General features: G+C 34.5%; 1 protein-coding gene across 1 annotated transcript; it reads left to right on the forward strand.

Annotated features, from left to right (window-relative positions):
- The first annotated feature begins 3889 nt into the window (after positions 1–3889).
- On the forward strand, positions 3890–13619 carry LOC145604782 (uncharacterized). Its single transcript, XM_081660734.1, has 12 exons — positions 3890–4323; positions 5365–5475; positions 6923–7009; positions 7166–7219; positions 7416–7561; positions 7668–7818; positions 7901–8038; positions 8669–8740; positions 8826–8899; positions 9001–9142; positions 11916–11994; positions 13189–13619. Exons 1-12 carry the CDS (start codon positions 4177–4179, stop codon positions 13284–13286), a joined length of 1299 nt encoding a protein of 432 aa, XP_081516860.1. The 5' UTR covers positions 3890–4176; the 3' UTR covers positions 13287–13619.
- The last annotated feature ends 9101 nt before the right edge of the window (positions 13620–22720 follow it).

Here is a 22720-nt window from a genome sequence, read left to right on the forward strand (position 1 = left end):
ACTATTATTAATGTTTCAACTTTCACATAATATTATAATGGTGTTACCTATAATACGATAATCAGAGGTTATATAATCAATAATGACTTGTCAAATGCTTTATACTATTGTGATCTTATGGTTGGAAAAGGATTTGAAGCTGATGCAGACACTTTGTCATTGTTTGTTGGCCTATAGTCTTCTGATAACTTAAGTGACTCAGACAAGGTCCTGCTTCAGAAGTTTATCAACTGAATATCAGTTAATATGTATGCAAAGATTTTGGACTTTGGATATTAGAGTGTTTTTCTAAGTGTTATCAATTTTGTTATGTCCTCCATAAGGCCCTGAAGGTAATCTGCAGCATAAAGTCAAAAGCTGTTGTGCTGTGCTTTGGTTTGTTGTTTAGAAAGTAGAATTCATTTGAATACTTGTTTCTATATTTGCACGTAATTTATAATTAGACTTGTAATTCAACTTTGATCATGATTTTCCTATATTCGACTCAATTCCAACTCGATATTATTTTTATTTTCTAAGCAAAGCACTATTAATTTGTATATATCAGCAGTGTTAATTTCAATTAGTACTCAGTCACTTGTTTTCAGTATTGAGTATATAGGCTTGACATCCTTGTGCATTGTTCTAAGAACTATAGTAACTTGCTCTTCCTGTTCTTCGCTTGAACAAGATGAAAGAAGTTCTTTTGCAGTTTCTCCATCAGGAAAACACCCAGCATCTATCATTTGCTCAAATATCTCCAAGCACATCTTGTACTGCTTCTTCCTCGAGTAAGCTCCTAGGCGCGATGTCCATGTTACAACATCAGGTTTCATATTTTTATTGCCAAGTGAATGGAACAGCTGTTCCATTTTCTCAAAGTTGATCAGGAACCTTGAAAGCATATAATTAGATACTAACTTGTAAGCTTCCATCAGCGCATTGTAAGCATAAACATCAGGCTCAAGGCCAGCCGCTTGTAACAACTCAAATATTTCTTCTGCTTTCTCACATTGTCCGTCCCTTGCAAATGCATTGATTAGTGCAGTGTAAGTGCAAATATTTGGCTTGGCTTTACGAGTTCTCATTTCATTGAACACCTTGAGGGACATATAAGATTTATTTGCCGGCATACATAATGGCCATTTATTTGTAATTCAATCTGATCAAATTATGTCCGACCTATACATTTGATCGAATAACAATGCCAAGAAACAGAATGGTGTTTCAGACCTGTAACTGATTGCAGAAAAACTGCATGAAACTAGTTACAATATAAATATATGACATTGATTTAGGATCAAGAGAAACAGAGAAACCGATTTTAGATGCAATGTATGACAAAACAATCTAGGTGACAGGACGCGATTGATTTGTACCAACTGTATTGTTCTCTTTTCATCATACGAAGTATATAGTTTGATGCCTTCAAGCTTTGATGGCTTTGTTGCCAATTAACCTCAAATTTGACACTCTCTTTTCTTCTGTCCTATGAAGTGTATAATCACAAAATCGCGATGGGATTTTAACCACATCACCCATCCTTTTAACTCTTCTGCAGATGGTTGAAAGCTTTATGTAACCCCTGAATTGAAATTCAATTTGTTCATTTATGTTATTGATACTCTGAGCTGGAAATTTTCTTTTTTGTGCATGTGGATATCTTTAGTAATAGTATTTATAGTGGATGATATTGCAGAGTATGAAAGTTATAACCTGTAAATGTAATAGTTTCTGAACTTAGGGAAGCCACACCAAGCTACTGACTCCAAATGGCTAAGGTTAAAAATGCAAGTTGATCATTACAGCAGGCAAATTCACTAGTCTCACGCTCACACCACGGTAAGTATAGGATGACTTTCTTCTTCTTCCTTGTGTTACTTGTTGAGTATAACACTAGTTGAGTTACTTGTGTTATACTCTGTTGATTTTTGTTGTTTGTTTCTAATTTTTTTGTACAATTATATGGTGAATTTACTACTTACTGTTGAATTGTGAATTTTTTTTTTCTAGTTTTGTAAGGCTTATAACCATGACTGAACCACAGGAATCCTGGCCATGAGCGAAGCTCGATTCTCTGCTGCCTTTTGCCTGCAAGTCTACAATACTCTCATCGATGAGCTAACATGACCAACACTCTCATCACTAAGCTAAGCATAAATTACATAACCTAGCATTAACAAAGTAGATGTCTATATTTCAAAGCAGCTAATGGTTAAAATTCTTGTTTGGGTAAATTGTGATCGTCTCAAGGACCTTGTAGTTGTGCTTCCATCATCCATCCAAGATGCATCAAGTCCACCTAAAAAGACAAAGTTGGAAATGATTATTTTGTATTTTTCTCAACCACATTTGTTTGGAGCCTGTTTATCTTTATTGTGATTTGTGAGTTTACCTTGTAACAAATTTGGGCTGACATGCATATTGCAAATATTTAGTTGCTTGCACTTGACAGCTTTCTTTTCCCTTTCATTTCAGGGATGAGGAGGCGGCCAAGTGTAACAAGATACAGCACCAAGAAATTGAGAAGTATGTGTCTGAGAGAGAGCACTGGCACAGATCCACGGTGGGAAGAAGATTGAGATGAAGAAGATTACTCTGGGAGGACGAGCTGGAGAGGGAGTACGATGCTGCCTTGATCAATCGTGTATCCAACTGACATCCAATATGCTTCGAGTACGACTGTCTTGTTTTTTGAATTGGTCTTGTTGAAGTGATTAATTGAATTTTTGAACAGGTTTTGAGTAATGTGTTAAGAAGTGTGGAACTGATGATGTGCAAACAAGGGTGATAGTAAAAACAGCTATGAAGGACTTTAGGAGTTATCGAGTTATTGTACTGGTAGAACAGACTGAAAATGTTGCAGCTAACGAGTGTCATGAAGGATACTGGTCTTTCTCCTTCCTCTGATGGGAAAAGAAGACCATCAAACTACAGAAACATCCTGTGATTTCAGTGTCATGTACCATGAAACTTGGAAAAGAGAGAATAAAATCTGATTTGTGCAGAGCTTAGGAGAAAGAAAAAAAATATTGTACTGTACTAATTTATCACTATCTATGTTAATATTTATGTTGTGTATTAAGCTTTAAGCTTGGTGCCACCTGCTATGCCTCAATCTTCATTGTTAGCTGATTTGTCTTGAGAACTAAGTATGGAGTATTATTATACTTGACAACTGAGTTTATTATCGTCGTCCCCCTCATCGTCGAAAATAATTGACTAGCTATGTTTGTGAATATTATTAATCATGGATCTTCCAAACCTATTTTAGATTGGTGGTACAGAATAGCAAGGATCTACAACATTAATGTGTTTTTTTTTTTAACACTATAACTTTTTTCACTATTTATTTCATGGCTTTGACTTAGTGAAATACATTTGCTCCCCCCTTGGCTTATTATTATTTTTGGCGTATCTCGGTATCCATTACGGAGTATTGACAAATGCATTTGCTCAATAAAAGTTATATACGGACATACATGAAAGGTAAAAGTACCTGATGATGCAGTGGTAATTGAGGCTGCACTTGGTAGGGAGAACCGCGTGTTCGAACCCCAAAAACTTTGGGAGGGGATTGGAATCTATCAACCCATAACTGAGCCCTGAATCAGGATTAGCTCAAAGGGTAATTCGGATAGACACCATAAAAAGAATTCATGAAAGGTGAAAATAGTGACATTTTGGGAAGAAAAAAAAAAGGGATGAAAAATTGAAGATAATCACTCTCAAGTCTCGGCACGGGATTCAACAAGAGCAGTAGATTGGATCGCATATGTTGAACATCTTGTTAATGTTAATATGGATATTACTTTTTGTAGAAACTCAACATTGTACCCCATTTTCTTTTGCAGATGCACTAGGCATTCCCCTCGGGTGCCCAACACTTTCCCCCTTTTTCTTACATCATTAAAAAATGCAAAAATAAATCCACAATTGTTAAAAGACGTGAGGGTTGAGCTTTGGTCAGGTTCTTCTCCTTACCTTAAAAATATTACAAGTACAAAAATTTATTTACCGTGTCACTTGATTTTTTAATTACTTGTACTCTATTTATTTTTAATTTAGTTTGTGTACAAGTAAAGAGTTTCGAAACGCCTAAAAACCCAAATCATTTCCTTTCTCTTCTACTCTCCTTCCCCTTCTCCACACTCTCTCTCTCCTCTGCAATTTCCGACGAACCCAAATTTGGCGACGATGATCAGCGTCGATGAATCGAAAGCGTTGTTTTCGCTTCTGAATTCAGAACAAAGGTCTTTCGATGAAGTTATGGCGGATTTCACCTCGAAATTCCCTTCATTTCTCCATTTCAGGATATGCACTGCTCTCGCCACACTTATCGAGGTATATATATATGTATATTTGTATTGTATTCATCCTATTCTTGATTTTCTATAGATTGAGCTTATTTGATTTAGATTTTCGAAGTTTTTTACTAGGGTTTATTGTACTTTTGTTGGAACTGGAATTGTTGAACTTGTTTAGGGTTTGGATGATTTCTTGAACTTGTTTAGGATTTGGATGAGTAATCGAACTTGTTTCGGGTTTTGATGAATTGTTGGTGAAATTGATGGATTTTGAATGTTAGGATTTGGTGTGATTTGAACTGGTGAGCTGAAAAAATTAATTGAGATTTTGCATATGTATGTGAGTAACGAAGAAAGTAAACTCTTTTTCGGCTGAGATTGTGCAACTACTCAAAGACATTTTGATTTCGGGTTTTAATTGTGTAACTAAAATTATTTATTGTTCCAAATAAGGTGTGATGGTGATTCTCTCTACAATGTCGGGTTGAAGATGTTGAATTTGAGCTAATTTGTTTCTCTGCTTGAGTGTGATGGTGTGGTGTGTATGGTAGAGTTGAAAAACGTTGGGGTGTTGAGTGTCATTTCAAAATTGAAGGATAACCTTTGCTTGAAGCTATTCCTATGTTTTGAGATCCTAGGGCCCATATTCTGTTTAAAATTGTTTATCCCTTACACTTTATGTTATTCATCAGTTGCTTGCATTATCCGAAGATGTTTATCGTTCTTCGCTGCAGATCAGACAAAAGGGCTTCAGTTCAATTATCTAGACTTTCAACAAATCCATGCTTTGCCATTGTTGCTAGTTAACTTTCACTTTTGTGATGGAATTATGTATCACAGTTTGGAGGTGTAGTATGAAGGCCTAAAGTTATTTCAAGGAACTGCATTATATGATCTATGGACTAGTGTGAAACTTTTTGTGGGTTCTAGATGGCCTTTTTTCCATGCATAATTGCATGATTTGCTTTTACTCATATTTATCTGAGTCATTCACTGCCACAAATAATTTTGATTGTAATGAGCCTTGGGATTTGCTTAACTATTAAACTTACTAGTCTTGATGATTTTGTTTTTGCAGGACAAACCCATGCTTTTTTCGAGTCAACGTCTATATGCAATCTGTATACTCTATCAAGCATATTCTTCCCAGCAACCTTCAGAAAATCCGTTTATTTCCCTTTTGGTCAATGTAAGTATATGTGATTCTCCTTTTCAAAGTATGTCTTTGAATCCAGTTATCACTCTAGTTGATATAAAACACTTTTATTTGAGGCTAAGACACAGCGTATGTATCAGACTAGCTTTTGACACTTACTATGTGCTAGTTTTTCTTTCTTTGGTTGATGGATTTTAAGTATTACTATGGTGAATTGGTGATATTAATATGAATTTCTATTACCCTTTCCCTTGTACAGGTGCCAAGTAGTATTAAGCTATGTAATAGTGTAGTTCTTGTCATTATTAAGTCCCCTCACATTTGCAAGGATATTCTTTATCTTCTGCCCACTAGTACCTCGAGGTTGGTTAGGGGAAAAGAAGGCTTTGACTTTAGTGCCTCGAGGTTGTCTAGCATTGTAAAGCTTTTGAACTTACTGCAATTTTGATATTAGACTGTGATAGGCTGAAAGTTGTAAAACAACTGTATTGCTCCTAAAAGTGGTTCATTTTATTGTTTTTGCAACTGCGTCAGATGTGTAAACCCTAACTCAAATACATGATTTCATGATTCCGTGTTGCTACTGATTTGAGAAACAGTAAACCACTTTTTCTTGTGTCAATTGTTTATCTAAGGATGTCAATCCTTATTTGGAGTTGTAACTATTAATCTACCACTTTTTCTTGTGTCAACTGTTTATCTAAGGATGTCAATTCTTATTTGGAGTTGTAATTATTAATCTATCAAAAGATTTATGAGAAATTCTCCGTTTGCTCACAGATCTCACCAATTTGCCTTAACTTGTAATGTTATTGTTTTTGGTTGTCTTTAAATGGCGCTGCCAGCTACTAACCTTTGTTCCATGAGTTGGTACTTTATATTTATTATTTTTGCACAAATAACTGAAAGAAAGGATGCTCGCTTTTTGAGAAATTGCGGTACCAGAATAACCAGACTTGTGACTTGCAAGCTTTTCTTGATCTGATTATAAAATCAAGGACTACACTGTTCAAGAAATTCAGATTTGATACACTTCTGTGACAAATTCATGCAATTTCTTTGGTTGCCGCCTCTCTATGACTCTATGGATACATATTTTTAAAGCTTTGGTTGACTTGGGAACTAATATTTCAATGTATCAAGTCTGAGGCTTTTTATTGCACTGTAAATCTGCAAAATTATTCATGTGACTGGTGACTTCCTTATCCTCTCGAGTTGAGGAGGTTGAGTTAAGCAACATGTAGGCTACTGATCCTGATATTATTTGCAGTTTTGCCCTTGTGATTAATTTATTTTTTTCGACTTCGAGTAGGACATTATCTGTTGACTCTTCGGTCTTTTCTTGGCATGAGTTTCTGAGATAGCCGGTTTTACTCCAATCTTTTTTTGTGTAATGTGAATTTGCAGTTAGTTCATCTATAATCTTCTTTACTTTGTGCTACTAATTATTACCACCTTTCCCCCTCTTTTCTTTCCCCAGATTGCATCTGATGAAGAAGTTGCCAAATATGAGAGGGCACTGATTCTCCACTTGTTGGGATCAGCTGCCAATGAGAATAACAAGGAGGTATTTTTAATTATTAATCTTCTTCTTTTAGCATTTTGAGTTTGTTTTAAGCTCCTTATGTGTGAGTTGTGCTAGATAAATGAATAATGGTCCAGTGCATTAATACGAAATATTTTCCTGTTAGTGATGTATTTTAGATTTGGTTCATTGATGCAGGTTCTCAAATTGTCCGCTTCAGACTATATTAAAGGCTTTGATCCTTCATCTATTGTAAGTTCGAAAAGCTATACATTTAGGATCTTTTTTTTTTTTTTTTTTTTTTTTTTTTTTTTTTTTTTTTCTAGCTGAAATACCCACATGTGATGTCATTGAGATGCAATGACAATGCAATAACAAATGATTATAGCATTTTAAATGTAGCTTCTTATTGTTGATGAAATGTTTATTTGATCCTTTCCTCCTCCAGACTTTCCCAGCTCGTGAACAGTTGCAAGAGCAATTTTGCAATAAAGTTCTTCCAGAGCCTTATAATTGCCTATTTAAGAATGCTTCTGTCAAAAATGTGATTCCAGATCCGGATGTGCCACCTCAATGTGACGCGACTTCAGAAGAGTATAGCTTCTTGCCATATTTGCATTGTCAATATCTTGAACTTGATATTCAGTTGATTTGTCAAAATTTCCTTCATGTCCTACTCACTCATGGATTTTTTTGTCAGATTTGACCTCCAACCTGGAGCCAAACCCAAAATAGGATCTGGTAATAGAGATGAAACAATAACAGGGCTATTACAAAATCTATCTCTCGAGGGGCTAGAACCTAAGTGGATGAGGCCTCTTCCACCGAGGTTTCCTCTTCAAGACGGGGAGGTTAGACCCTCAGTTAGTTTATCGAATTTGTGGGGGTACCATTTATATGTTATTGGACTTAACCTGTTTAAGCCCTTTACAGCTGGTTTGGCTCAACCCTGACAATAATCATGAGCTTTTATGGGATTATGGCATGTGTGCGGATACAAGTAGAGGAGCAGCTGTGAGAGATTTGATTGCAAAGGCTTTGAAAGGTCCACTTGCTCCTACGCAACAAGAGGTGCTTGATTATATTACTGAACTATGACGGTGATAAAATGTTGTACAATTTAGGTTTAGCATCCTTTTTGTGTCCTATTTATTGGACTATTTGCAAAATGTTTGATTTGTTGTATAGTTTTATGGTTGTCGTCAATTGTAATTCATATTCCTATCAATATTGTACTCAATACAGATCCATCTAGATTTCTAAAAATTATAGATCAAAATTATGGTTGAACAATTACTTGATTGTTCTGTATTGTGCCGATTAAACTTTGTTGTTTTCCTTTATCCTTAAATGCTACTTACCATGCAGTATCTAGCATTGAAGGTGATCTCAGCAAACAAGAAAGATTTTATTGTCTGTTATGGAAATTTGATTGGATTTTTTAATTTTTTTTTTTAAATTTTTATTTATATTTAATGGGGTTGGGGGAGGTATGTTGAATATGCAAGCAGTTACATTTTTAACCTCTTTAAGCTTGTGCACTTGTCTGTTTCTCACTTGTATATTTCGTTGTGAGTTATGAGTGAGTCAGTGCTGTAAATTATATATATTAAGTCTAAAGTTTCTTATTATTTTTTATTTAACTTTATAATTAATATTCCTCTAATCCTTCACTCATTATCTTTTTTTCCTTTTGGTTAGCAAGTTCTGGTGGAATTGGCAAATGATCCTAAGCTGGTCTATCACTGTGGATTGACTCCAAGAAAGCTTCCTGTAATTAATTTAATGATTTGTCTTCATGCTTTAATGCAATGGTTATTACATTGATGCTAATAGGGAACTGTATCTTGCTTTTCAGGAATTGGTGGAAAATAATCCCCTCATAGCAGTTGAAGTTCTTATCAAGCTGATGAATTCACCAGAAATTTCAGAGTGCGTCTTCTAAATTTTGTTATTGTCTACTATCCTCCCCATCCCAACTCCACCTGATTTTTTTCTTCTTTTGATTTTTTTCACTTCTTGGTTGAATGCAGCTATTTCACAGTTCTTGTCAACATGGATATGAGTCTACATTCTATGGAAGTTGTAAACAGGCTTACAACAGCAGTGGACCTTCCTACTGAATTTGTGCATATGTACATAACAAATTGCATATCCTCTTGTGAAAACATCAAGGTTAATTCCTTCACCTTTCTGTCACATGTCTGTTTCAGCTTTTGGATGAACAAATATAAATGCCACTTTCTTTGAGAGTTATAATTTTCTTGATCCCTGGGAGTTCTGCTATCAATTTTTTTCTATAAATGCAAGCATGAGGGTTTTATATTAGGGCCAGTTATTTGCTTAAATTATGTTCTTATGACTTGCTTTTTGTGCATAATTAAGGAAGTGTGGATTCTGGTTGGATCTGTTTCTTTGTAAATTGGGGGACCTGGTTGGTGTATATGCTTCGAGTTAAACAATCTAAGTTTAGATGTGAATCTTGGCCATTTTTGTCGGCATATGCAAAAGCTATTTAGCAAACTTACATCAAATGATTGTCTTAAATGTTGGAAGAGGATAAATTTGATACCTTATATATGCAATTGAATTTATTCGTAGAAGCAAGGTGGTTTATCAAAAAGCTTACTATTTTGCATATCGTGATTGTAACTATTAAATACTCTGTAATGAGAGTGTATGATTTTAGCGTGATGCATGATATAGGCCAAACCACCAAACTATGATCTTGAGGTCATGTCTATGTTGTAAGTGGTGCGAATGAAAGGTTGTGTTCTTGTGCATGCAAACTTGAGGCACTTCTAACTTCTTGTTAACATTTGAATTGATACACGTGAATTGTGAATAAAACCATAAACTGTGTCAATAATGTGATGATTAATCGTGTGAGCTCCGGTCTGTGTATTGGTATTTTCTTGTTGGGCTGATTTAATCAGTACTTCTTAGGTTGTTATTAATTGAAGCTATCGATCCTTATTCATCAAAACTTTCTAAGATACCTAATAATTGAAGCTATTGATTCTCATTTCTCAGTATATTTTTTTAGGAGTTTGTTAGCTGTTGCATTACCATTTACCCTTTAAGATGCTATTTGTACACAACTTCATACGGTTGGCACTTTTTTACACTTAAATGGCCAGTGGGAGTGGTGTGAGCAAGAGCCTGAAATACTGTTGTTTCACTTTTTGGAGTGCTATCGTCTTTGCTCAAAGCATTAGGAGTTGAAGAGTGTCCTTGGGAAACAATAAGGAAAATCACTGATTTTTTTTGTAAGTGGTATGTAATGAAACTAGGCTTTATTATGCAAGAAGGGGGTCTTAGCTTGTGGTTTCTCATAGTGAATTTGCAACTGTAGCCCTCTGGGGTTTCTTTCTTCTTTCTTGTCCTCTGTATGTATGATTTGGTTTTCATCTCGTGGTTTCTCATGGTGGATTCGCAACTGTAGCTGAAGTTGCTCTCTTGTCCTCCATATGTTTTTCAAAGGGGTTTTTTTGTGGTCGGTGTTTGGATTTTGAGTTGGATAGGATGTACCTGGATTTTTCATACCAAGGTTGGCAGGGGTTAAATTTGTTCTGGCATATAGTTCATAGGTTTTCTGATACACATCTTTAGTCAATGAACACAATGGTCCTTGAAGTTATACAGTACGGAGTGTGGATTTCAAATTAAATGATGACAAGTGGCTCGATATCTTTCTGGGGTTGGACATGGTGCTTTTTGGCTTGCATTGCCAGTTGGAGCACTGTTATTCTGAATGGTTTTCCTGGCTGGCATGGCAAGGGCTGATGTATGTGGGCTTGCGGTGCAGGTTGGTTGCACTATTTGGGCTCATTTTTAAGTTAATGTGGTTTTATCCTAAAAAGAATGGCTAGCTATGATCTAAGATTGTCTACCTAGGTGCATTGAAAGGTTCTACCTTATATTTTTTTTAGGTCTTTTATGTTCCTCTTCCATAATTTTACGATTGCCACAATTGCCTTGTAAGAAAGTAAAACAATTGCCACGATTGTCTTGTAAGAAAGTAAAACTTGGGTTTTGTGAGTATTACGCATGATTTTTGTAGTTCCTCTCAACAATTACCCACTTTCTTTATTTCATGCCTTTCCCATGTGGCAATATACATCTAGAGCGGAGGAAGTATCGTACTATGATTTTAGTATTCATTACTTCATTTCTAATCTTCCCCTTTGTTGTTCTACTTTGCTTACAGTTTTTTTATCTCCATGCCAAGCCATGTGTGTAGAAAATCGGGATTGAAGGATATACACCATATAATAAAATTCACTTATGGTAGCTTGTGTTTTCCTGTTAGCAGAAACAGAGGGAAAATTGGCACAAGTAGACGGTTTGGTTCTTTTTAAACCAATCATTTTTGTTTCATATATATTTAGCCTTCTTCTGAAGCTGGGTACATATGCTAGTCACATAAGCACATTGTCGACCCTGTGTGTGTGTGTGTGGGTATATCTGTGTTTCATGTACTACCATGCTATGGCCTTGCCCTATATATGCTTGTCACAATGCCTTGTGGTCTGCAAAGATCTAGCTGAAATTTGGGGGTGGGGGGGGGGGGGGGGGGTGTAATACAGATTCACCTCCTCTTCTGTTTTTCCTCTAGAATATAGATTAATCATTGCTGAGATGGAAAAGACTAAACCTTTATCCGTTTTGATTTGGAATGTACCGTACAGATTCTACACTGATTTTACCTTAAAATATATTGAATCCTGTTCTATTGTTATGTTTGTCGATCTTCTCCTTCTCCCTAGTCCCTTCTGTTTTCTTTTGGGTATTGAGTAATTAGGCAGATATATTGCCCTTACTGATGCTGACGTCAGTCATGGTATTTTTTGTGATTGATCCAACTTGCCTCTTTTTTTTTTCCAGTACTGCCACCAATTGCTCCATTTAAGAAATGAATATCTGACATTTTCTATTTGCTGCACAGGACAAATATATGCAGAACAGACTTGTCAGACTTGTATGCGTCTTCTTACAGAGCTTAATACGTAATAAGATTATCAATGGTGTGTCCATCTTCTACCTCACTGCAATTTTGCACTTTCTCACAAGTTACTTTTATTGGCCTCACCCCTGTTTTTATGCTGAATGATTTATATATTCAAGTTTATGTGTCAGTACTACATTATTTTACTTTTTTCCCACCTAATATCAATAAAAAAAATATGATAAAAAAAAATAAAATTACTCCTGCATTGGAAGCATGGAAGAGGCATGATGCTTGCCAAAATTTTCATGGACTTAGGGAGAAAATGTGTTCCTCTAGGACCTTGATGAACAATTTTGTAATTTTGTGGGAAAATTTTACCACTGTACAGGGAAACTGATACTTGGCAGATTTGCTTCAAGGCGTATAATTTTCTTAACATAATGCAGTAATAATATTACTAATCTGAAAGTAATTCTTCCCATTATTTTTAGAGGGACAATGAAATAATTGATCCATTATGGGTGAAACATTTAATTTGTTGATGCATGAGATCTAGATCCTTCTGTTTCTCTGTTTTTCTTACTTTGGACACAAACCTTGAAACAGCCAATACAAAAGAGTTAAGAAACTTTCCACTTTTTCCCCATACTGTTTGCTGACCTTCTGAAGTTCTTGAAATTTTATTGTATTTTGTAGTATTACATTGTTTTCTTCTTATTTCTACAAGGGAAGGGAATTTAAGGAGGTTATGATGAAAGATGATAATGTAGTATTATCTGTGCTCAAAATTAATTGTGTTTGCCCGCTGACTAGTCCCATATCAGACTTCACATTTGGATTGGGCACATAGATCAAGGATAGTTGTTAACTGTTAAAACGCCAGAAGTGACAATATGAAAATTGAAGATGAAGTGTTCGGATAGAGAGAAAAAGATAGAGAAAGTTTGGGGTAGATAGAGATATAAAGATAGAAGAGAAAGTAGGATAGGCCGAGAGAGAAGAGGGGAAAATTATATTTATTTTGATTAACTTGACCGGAAGAGTGAAGTTTATTTTGGGATTTCTTTGATTGGCAAGTATGATGTTATTATGGTAATTGCTGATAGAAGTGAGAGTCGAAGGGTATGGCTGTATTAGACCCTAAGAAAGCATCAGATTGGGGTAAATATTCAATTGCATGGATGTTTTGTGGTGGGAGGGAATTTAAACTGGCAATCCTGAATTCATAGAGGGAAAATGCTGATAATTCTTTCTGTAATTTATTTTGCAGTTCAAGATCTCTTTATCGAAGTTCAGGCCTTCTGTATTGAGTTCTCCCGGATAAGAGAAGCTGCTGGTTTGTTCAGATTACTCAAAACCTTAGAGTGATCTACGGAAGGTTAAGTGAAGTTATTTCATTGCACTTTATCATCTTGACCATCTATCCGAATTTTGTTTGATCATTCTTGTATATACTGACATTACCCCTCATAGATTGTTGTAAAGAGTTTAGAGCAGGGACTGTTGTATTTCAAGCTTATCTTTAGTTATATTGGAGAAAGTGGCAAATGCCAAATCATATTTTTTTGGCCTGCCATTGTTCCTAGGCGAGGTTTGGAATGATATCATTGCAATTAAGATCTCGAAGTTTCAATTTTCCACTGTTTCTCCATTGCCCCATCTTGCGAACTCTAGTCTAAAATTTGGGATTCAAATATTGAAATAAACCCCTCCATTATTTTGATTTTCGTTTGTTAGGTTGAACAATTGAAGTTTCTCTAAATGGGTAGAGAACTGAAGTTGTACATGTATTCTTTATCTTCATAAGATTTTTTTATAATTTTTTTTTTTTTTTAATACCTATAGGTTCACCTATTTTTCATTATCAACTTTTCTTTACTTCAATTCTCCCATTTTTCTCCACGAACTATTGTGTGCGCTATCACCTTATTCTCAATAACAATCATCCTTGACACTGGACCTCGCTGATTCGCTTTGGCCTCCCACCATTGTCACTTACCCTTGCCTTAACCACCCGGTCAAGCACACCTTAGAAATAAGGAAAAATTGCAAAAAATTATCTTTTATAACAACTTTTTTTGTAAAAAAACACCTTATAAAATTTTTGGGAAATTCTCTTTGGTAACACTATAGTTTTTATTTTTCTTAGTGGTAAATTGCCAAAAAACTTATTATTGTTGGTAAACTTTAATTAGTTTTAATTTTTCAATGGTAAACTTAATAAAATAATTTACCTAATTATTAACTATGGTTAAGATTATTTTAAAATAAATATAATAAAATTCCTAAAATACCCTTACTTAAAACACTCAAATACCTAAAATGCCCCCCTTAAACCTAACCTACCATCATTATCTTCATCCTCCTCTTTTTCTTCATCCTTACATTTCACCATCTGACAAACAAGCTCTACTAACAATAATCGATTTTTGCTAAATTTTGTAATTGATCTTCAAATTGCAAAAATCAAATTTTTTAGCCAACCCCATTGATCTTCTTGTTGTGGCTATGACTGTTGCATTTAGAGTTGAAATTAGGCTAACTTACTAGAGAATTGTCCTACAAATTAATCAGAAAATCAAACCTTGCAATTAAATTTGGGGAAATTAGGTTGATAATCAACTGAATTGGGGCTTTATATGCTGAAATTGACGGGCCACTATCTTAATTGAAGTGGGATAGTTGCGAATTTCGATTGGTGCTGCCTTGAGTTATGTTAGTGGCGAGTGCGGTTGTGATTTTTGCTAGGCTGGGGCCAATTGTTGCCGTTGTTGTAGTGTTTGCGACTGTGGAGCAGTTGATATGTGGGTCAATTCGGAGTAGCGCCGCTAATTGCGGTAGGTTGTGGGCTGCAGTTGGTGGTTAAATGGCGAGGTAGAATTGGTGAAGGTGAATGTTGTAGATTGGTGGAACAGGGGATGTCTGGTGAGTTGGTTGTTGTTGGTGAATGGTGGTGTTGCTGTGATGCGTGGAGGTAGCGGTTGGAGAGGGCTGAGATTGGTGATGCAGGGGTGTATTGGGCAGCAAGGTTGAGTGGCGGTTGGAGATGGTGGGTGACGGTGGTTGTGGTCAGGTGGTGCGATAATAGTTGAGAGTGGGTAATGGTGGAATGGGTTAGTTTGAAGGGGAGTGGTTCTGGGCGATGGCGGCAGCTAGGCGGTGGTCTGGTAGTTTTTGGGTGGAAGGATTTTGGATGAAAAGTTGGAATTGAGATTAGGGCTAAATTAGTCATTAAGTCTTTAGTTAACTAAGGTTAAGCTTATAATTTCATTAAGTTTACCATTGAAATTTATAACTAGTTAAAGTTTACCAATGATAATAAGTTTTTTTGCAATTTACCACTGAGAAAAATAAAAACTAGAATGTTACCAAAGAGAATTTCCCTATTTTTTTTGTAAAAGAACACCTAAAACCGCTTTTTTTTTTTTTTTTTTTTTGCGATATCACACCTTAGTCTGGTTTCCGTCCTTTGACTTGGTTTTCAAGCATTGACCTGCACGTGAGAAGCACGTGTTCCGGTGAGTTTCCCCTTTTCTTTTTTATTTCCCCAAATTACCCTCCATTTCTCCAATTTAACTTTCTCTCTCCTTCCTTCTTCTCTATCAAAATCCCAATTATTCACCTTTGATGAAGAAATCTGCATTTTAAAGCATGAATTGTTGCAATTAACCTAATTTCGAGTAGGGTAAGTTGAGGTATTAATGAAATTTCTTGTATATTATGTAGGGTTTTCGAATTTTCATAAATTAGGGTGTGTAATTGAAAATTAGGGTTCTTTGTTTTTGTTTTTGCCCATAAATGATGAAATTAGGAGTAATTTCGAGAGGCCAATGTACACCAATGTGGTCTTTAATTCAATTTTTTTTATTTTGTTTTTGTATGTGCTTGCTCTATTGGGCTTCAATGGAGGAAGGGGATAAAGAGGTGAAGTGGGGTTTTTGGGTGGATGGGGCTGAAGGGGTAGAATTTTCATGGGAGCATATTGGGTGAGGTGGTGTTGGTGAGAGTGGTAGTGAATTAGTGGTGGTGGTAAGGTGGTGTTGGTGGGGTGGCAGTGAGGTGGTGGCGGTGAGGGAAAAGAGAAAAATAAGAAAGGAAGAACATCACGTGACCCACACGTGCAAAGTCAACGTCGGAAAACCAAGTCAAACACCGGAAACCGGGTTAAGGTGTTACTTCGCAATAAAAAAAAAAAGTGGTTTTAGGTGTGTTTTTACAAGAAAATTTTTATAAGGTGTTTTTTACAAAAAAGGTATTATAAAAGGTGGTTTTTTTGCAATTTTTCCTAGAAATAAAAAATATTGGTAATAAAATTATAAATTTGCATCCTATGTTCTTTTTTCTTTATTTTATTCCCTTTCTTAAATTCGATCCGATCATTTTCTTTTATCTGAAGCAAACAACTTCTAAATTGAATTCTTGGGCACCATGGCCACCATCTAAAACATTAATACAACTAAACTACGAGTAGTTGACATCTATACTAATCTCTTTTTTTTTTTTTTTGCGAATTTAGCCTATATCATTGAGCATTCTTTCTATAGCATATTAATGGTTAGCAACTTAAACAACGGATCTGGTATTGAATCGGAGCATAAACATATTGTATGTTACTATCATCAAGTTATTGACCCTAGATCACATAAAAGTCGATCAATAGTTGTGAAGTAGTTCATTTGTGATTTTACGCTCTGAACCATGCTATACAGTATGATACACCCATCGTATACAAGTTTATGACATTCTCAAACTTATGTAATTAAATGGTTTACAACGGAATTTTTGGGTAAAATTTATGAATCCCGCCGGTGAGTTTAATTTTCTAACCCACCGGCAGGGGGAAATTTTTTTTGAAGTATCCCAGGATCTAACCTGCTCTGATACCATGACAAATTAGAGAGAAGAGTGAATAGAATGGCTTTGTATTGCTTGATCATTATTCATCAATAGGTTGACTATTTATACAAAACCTAATCTCATAAGATAGGAAACAATATTCCTAAAAAATATACTTAATAATATCTTAACATATAATAAACCTAAATATATTATTCTCCTAATAAGATTAATACGGAAAATATATCACACATATATTTTCCGATATTATCTCTAACAATTTTCTTGTTCCTTGCAATCTAGCTAATAGGAAAAGGGAAATGTATCACCTTCATATCATGCAGACCATAGTGTACGTTAATCTTCTAAAAAGATTAGGCTACAGACCCAATTGTCATTTGTCCTATTGTATTTAAGCCAGCCAAAATCCATGAACTATTTTCATCATAATTAAACGTAATAATGTTGGATTACTAATAATGTCCAGATTCATGTATTAGCCACCTTAACAACGGGTACATTCGTTGGTACGGCATGATCATTAATTCATTATAGTCCTCTAAAATCTAGGTTTATTATTTAACATAATATAATATTTGTACATTATGGTACATTATGGTACTAATTATTTAATTAATTTAGGACGCATCTAAATCATAATGGATTATGTTCCTAATTATAATAACGATAGATTCTTTTGTACATTATTGTGCGCCTACCCTAAGATTAGACATCATACGTGGGTAATACTATAACTCAAGCTTCTCTTAATTTTTTATAATTTCTAGATTAATTAACTTTTGTTATATGGATTTGATCTTAAGCACTAAGTTAACAAGGTGTTAGTAATGATCTTCGGATCTTGTGGAAAGCTGTTTTATTCTATTTTTTAAGATTAAGTAAGATTTTAAGACCAAATGCTTAAAATGGCTTTGTTGTATAAAGTTATATACCTTGCTTCTTACTACTACTTGATGTTTCCAAAATTATTTGATCAAATTTATGTGAGACAGGTTACGAAATACACATCTAAGACAGTTCGATTGTAAACCTAATTTTAGGATAAAATGGGTGTATAATGTATGACAAGTCACTAATTTATTTATTTATTTATTTTTGTTTCTTATGCAAGTTAACTTGGTGATCCAAAGCCTATTAAAGTCTGACTAATTTAAAGTCAACTGGAAAACCGTACTCTTTCATAAGGTAAAACATTTCTCTTACTAGCTAATCCAAATACTTTTTGATCTCATAAAAGTCATCTCATATTCTACAAAATAAAAAATAATTTATGTCTTATTGTGCTTGTACTTCTTATAGAGTTGAGTATGTACAGACTCACAGGACTGATCATTAATAGAATAATAATGATATATTTTCTTTATATCAAAATACTCAGTATATGCTTATTTTTATGGTGATCCGAATGTTCATTGTATAAGTAAAGCATTAGAAAGTTTATAATGTATATTGATTACAAAATTTAATTGAAAATTTTATGCATTACCAAAAAGAAAAATGCATATTATAATTTAATTAATTTTTATTATTTTTATTTCAAATGGAAAACATAATCTAATAAATTGTTCACACCATACACTCGAATGGCATATGTGTTTTGTGACTTTTGTCATAAGTTTCCACCTTAAAGTACCAATTTGATATATGTATTCAATGCTTAACATAGTAATAAAGGGTGTTGTTTAATTTGATGAAATTCATTCTTTATCTAACCAAGCATGAGAAATTTAATTAAAACTTTGGTTAAATAAAATAACTAACGTCAATAATATCATGAAACTTGAATATAGATCGAAGAACGCAAAAATTAAATTGTAAGACATAAATGAAGCATATGATCAATCAAATTTCCACCAAAGGTATACTATTATATTCAATTAGTTTCACTAATGTCAATGTATCGACTATACAAATTCGATATGATAAAAATATCAAACTATACACTTCACATGAAGTTCACACAAATCTTCACAAAATAATTTAGCACTTGGATAATATGCCTAATAAAACCATTCTAATTGAGATCAAGAGTTTATACAACTCTCTAACTCTTTCTTCCAATGGTTCCACCACTTGCTCTAATGCCCTACAACTTCTACGTAAATCATCGATTTCGATACTTTTTTGTGACTTCACTTGATCTTGTACAAATCTAGCATCCATCACCATCTTTTCTAATTCATTCATCATCCATGGAGCACACTTCTTTCGCCTTTCGGCCTCCTCGTTCAAAGCCACTTGCAACTCATTCAAAGAGCTTGACCATGTTGTAGACAACTTTGACCTTGACTTTAGAAGCCCTTGTCTAGATTTGAATGACAAGGCTCTTTGAAAAAGTTGGCAACTCATTGATGCTACTTCTCTTGAACCACTTAGGGCTTCATGCAATTCAAGATCTTGTTCACCTTGATTAACATGAGTCGTCTCTTTTCTTCCCATTAGACGACATAATTTGGGGCTACACTTATCTAACGCCGCACATTGTGCCTCAACTTTACTACACTCCTTAAGCATTTCTTGACTACGCCCTTCTATTGCAAGAGATCTCACAACGGATTGTAATGTATCTTCGTACTTGTGAACCACGTCTATCTTTTCTACCAAACCATTACAAGCATCGAGCAACTCGATGTTGTCTTCTAGGTAAGATTCTATTGTTTCCTTATCCAATTTGGATAAAGTTACATTACTAGCACTCTTGATCACTTGCTCTTGTGCTACTTTTTGTGTTACAATAGAAGCATCAAGAACCTCAACTAACCAACTAGCACTAGCATATTCATACTCGGATGCTCTAAGAGCATTAAGCTTTTCTGTAACTTCTTCTGAGAATTGACTCTGTACAGGCAACGGTGTGACCATCGACAAATTAGTCGATCGTCTTCCCGTTGGTAGCCGTGATAGGCTTCTAAGGAAGGATGTAGCTCCCATTTTTTCTTTGTCTTTGAATGATCACCTAAGTCTCAATAGTTTTTCTCCTATGGAATGTATTTGAATTTTTTGAAAGTTTAGGTTGTTTGCTACTAAGTAACGTATGTCACCTAGCTTATATATACATGCATAAAAACCTTATTATAAAAAAAATAATTGGTGCTCCTTACTAAAGGAGCCAAAGGTGGGCCCTCATTGGTGGCTTGTGCCCTTTGGAAGGGTTTAAGGTGGACCAATTATCAACGAGAAATAAGGATTTTTAGTGGGTCCCACCATAACTAAATTATTGGGATTGATGATTAACTACTAAATGAGCTGTATTGAATACTGTGTTCCTCCCAAATTGCGCCACGTATCAAATTAGCATGCCCTTGAATTGGATGAACCATGCATCACCCTGCCACCCGTTACAAAAATATGTCTTGGAATTACAACCGTATAAAAATAAAATACCTTATACTAAAATTTAATTAAATTAATTAGTTGTGTAATTAGTTTAATATAGTTAATTAGTTAGATCTAATCCTATGTCGTGGACATTGTAAGAAAAATGACCTCCACATGGCATGCAAATGAAACTGAGCATGGACTTATGTTGTTTGGTTGTTTGCCACGTTTTATTAATTTGCATGATATGATCATATTTTTTTGATATAATATAATGTTACATGTATAATATAATTGTATAATATATAGTTTTATGATCAATTATGGAATGGGGTGTGATTTGTGCAAAGTACAATAAAAAAGGGTTTTCTTAATTTGGCACTTTATTAGTAGAATTGGAGTATTAAATTTGCTATAATTAGCTGGAAAATTGGTATCTGGTCATTGAACTTTGGATACTATGAAATCATGTGTTCATCATCAATGTTTCTATTTGTATATATAATAATAGGATTATGAATTTTATAATCATCATCAAGTAGGGTTCTTTTACCTAGAATATATGCTAAGGACTAAAGTGGGTAAGCTGAAGATCTGAAGCTGTGTACTACAATTTCTTTAATACAAGTATATTTTAATAATATGGATGTTGATTATTGTCCTTAAAAAAAAGCGGTTACTATTGTGAAATCTGTGGCTACGTAATGGTGCAACTATTTCAGTCGATACTATCCAGACATATTTACAAATAAGTTATAAAAGTTTGTTGCAAATTTTGTATCCGACCTTGTTGGAACACAAAAGACACCCATCTAGCAATAATCGACCCTTTATAGAAAGTAAAATTTCTTATTTTATGCTTTAATCATGATCGGTTAGAGATGACGGGCCTAACTGTAATCCTTGTATGTTGATTTATTTTTCTCATAAAAGTTATAAGGTATTGTTAGAGAGGTAGAAAAACAAATAGCTTTGCAAGCAAAGATGTAGCACAACAAAGATCGATGAAGTTGCTCAAAATTTTGTAATAAATTCACGAGTACTACCACTTTCTATACTATTATTTATTTTACCATTTTAGTGATGGGGAGTCACTAGAACTTGAAAACTGACTCGTATTCAATTATCTGATTCAAAACCCAAAATCATTAATTTGGCTCAATCAACCCTAAGTAACTTGCTAACCAATATCGTTAATAATGATTTTTATATCATGATAAATGTAATGACAATATGTTTAACAGATCAAGGACAAAGGTGGGTAAGCAAAAGATCTGAAGTTGTGTGCTACCATTTCTTTCCATTTATAATATTTGACATTGGTTGTCTTTAGAAAGAAGTGGTCACTATCATGAAATGTGTGACTAATAAGCTTACGATCGGATAGGTGAATAAATAGACGGCAAGCACATGCAACTCAACAACAAAGCTACTAGCTTAATTGGAGTTGAAGTAATACATTCAAACTACTGTATTTTGTTGCCAACTATTGGGAAACTTTAATTTGTGGTTTGAAACTTTGAAAGATTCAAAATATCCCGCATCTCACTAATTTAATGAAGTTTCTATAACTTTTTTAATTAATAACTTTCGCATGAACTTCCACTATTCTCTTCATTTTAGTTTCTTAGTAGTGGGATTATATTCCTTACCTTTTAAGTTTCAATGAAAAAACTAATTTGTATTTAAATATCCATTTTAACACCCAGAATCACACAACTCTAGTGACAACCTAACTATCATCTCATCTCTATTATTCTCTCAAGTCACAAAATAAAAATCCCACATTTTCTAAAAATCCGTCTTGTATAGCTAGCTTTGCTTAGGGTCTGTTCACATTTACTTAATTTCAATTCAGTTCAGCTCCAATCAGTTCAGTTCAATTCAATTTAACTCCAATCAGTTCAACTCATTTCAGTTCAGCTTCTAATTTCCATCTCTCATAAAATATTCATTTAAGCTCAGTTCAGTTCAGGTCAATTCAGCTCCAATCAGTTTAGTTTAGTTCATTTCAGTAAATGTGAACAGACTCTTAACCCTTAACTTAGAGACTTTTTTTTTACCCCTGAAAAATGGCAAAAAAGGGCCCACATGAGAAAAAGCTTTTGCTACCCAATAAGAAAAGAAGGCCCAACAAACAAATCCAACGCCGAGGCTCTACATTATATTGCCGCACTTGGAGCCCAAATCTGCAGCTGCCAAATGTGGTAAAATCCAAATTCCATGCAAGCTCTACACCTCCATTGAATGCCCAATTGCCACACATCACATCTGACATCTCGGCCTATTACAGCATAAGCCCCCCAACAATGATGGGAGGAATTTTAAAGGGAGGTAAGTTAGACATTTGTAAATGCATAACATTGATTAAAATATTTTTAAAACACATGATATAGAGAGAAAATAGGAGAGAGATAGGAAGAGAGAGGTCTGTAGGTGGACCCCACCTATTTTTTGGTCGGAGTGTATCACGTGATGGAAGACCACATGTTGATTGTTCCACTGAAAGTTTATATGGTACCATTGAATCCTCAGTGATACTATTATGCATAAATTTTGTACAACTAAATGCATATATAATACCATTATGTGCATATATAGTATCACTATATATTCAGTGGTACCAT

The sequence above is a fragment of the Chenopodium album genome, chromosome 22 (genome assembly GCF_948465745.1).
Source record: "Chenopodium album chromosome 22, dcCheAlbu1.1, whole genome shotgun sequence".
NCBI lineage: Eukaryota > Viridiplantae > Streptophyta > Magnoliopsida > Caryophyllales > Amaranthaceae > Chenopodium > Chenopodium album.

Excerpts from the sequence above, each read along its gene's own strand:
- LOC145604782 (XM_081660734.1), top strand. The coding sequence starts at position 4,177 with ATGATCAGCGTCGATGAATCGAAAGCGTTGTTTTCGCTTCTGAATTCA. Across the intron at positions 4,324-5,364 it reads CTCTCGCCACACTTATCGAG|GACAAACCCATGCTTTTTTC; the intron begins GTATATATATAT and ends TTGTTTTTGCAG. Across the intron at positions 11,995-13,188 it reads ACGTAATAAGATTATCAATG|TTCAAGATCTCTTTATCGAA; the intron begins GTGTGTCCATCT and ends TTTATTTTGCAG.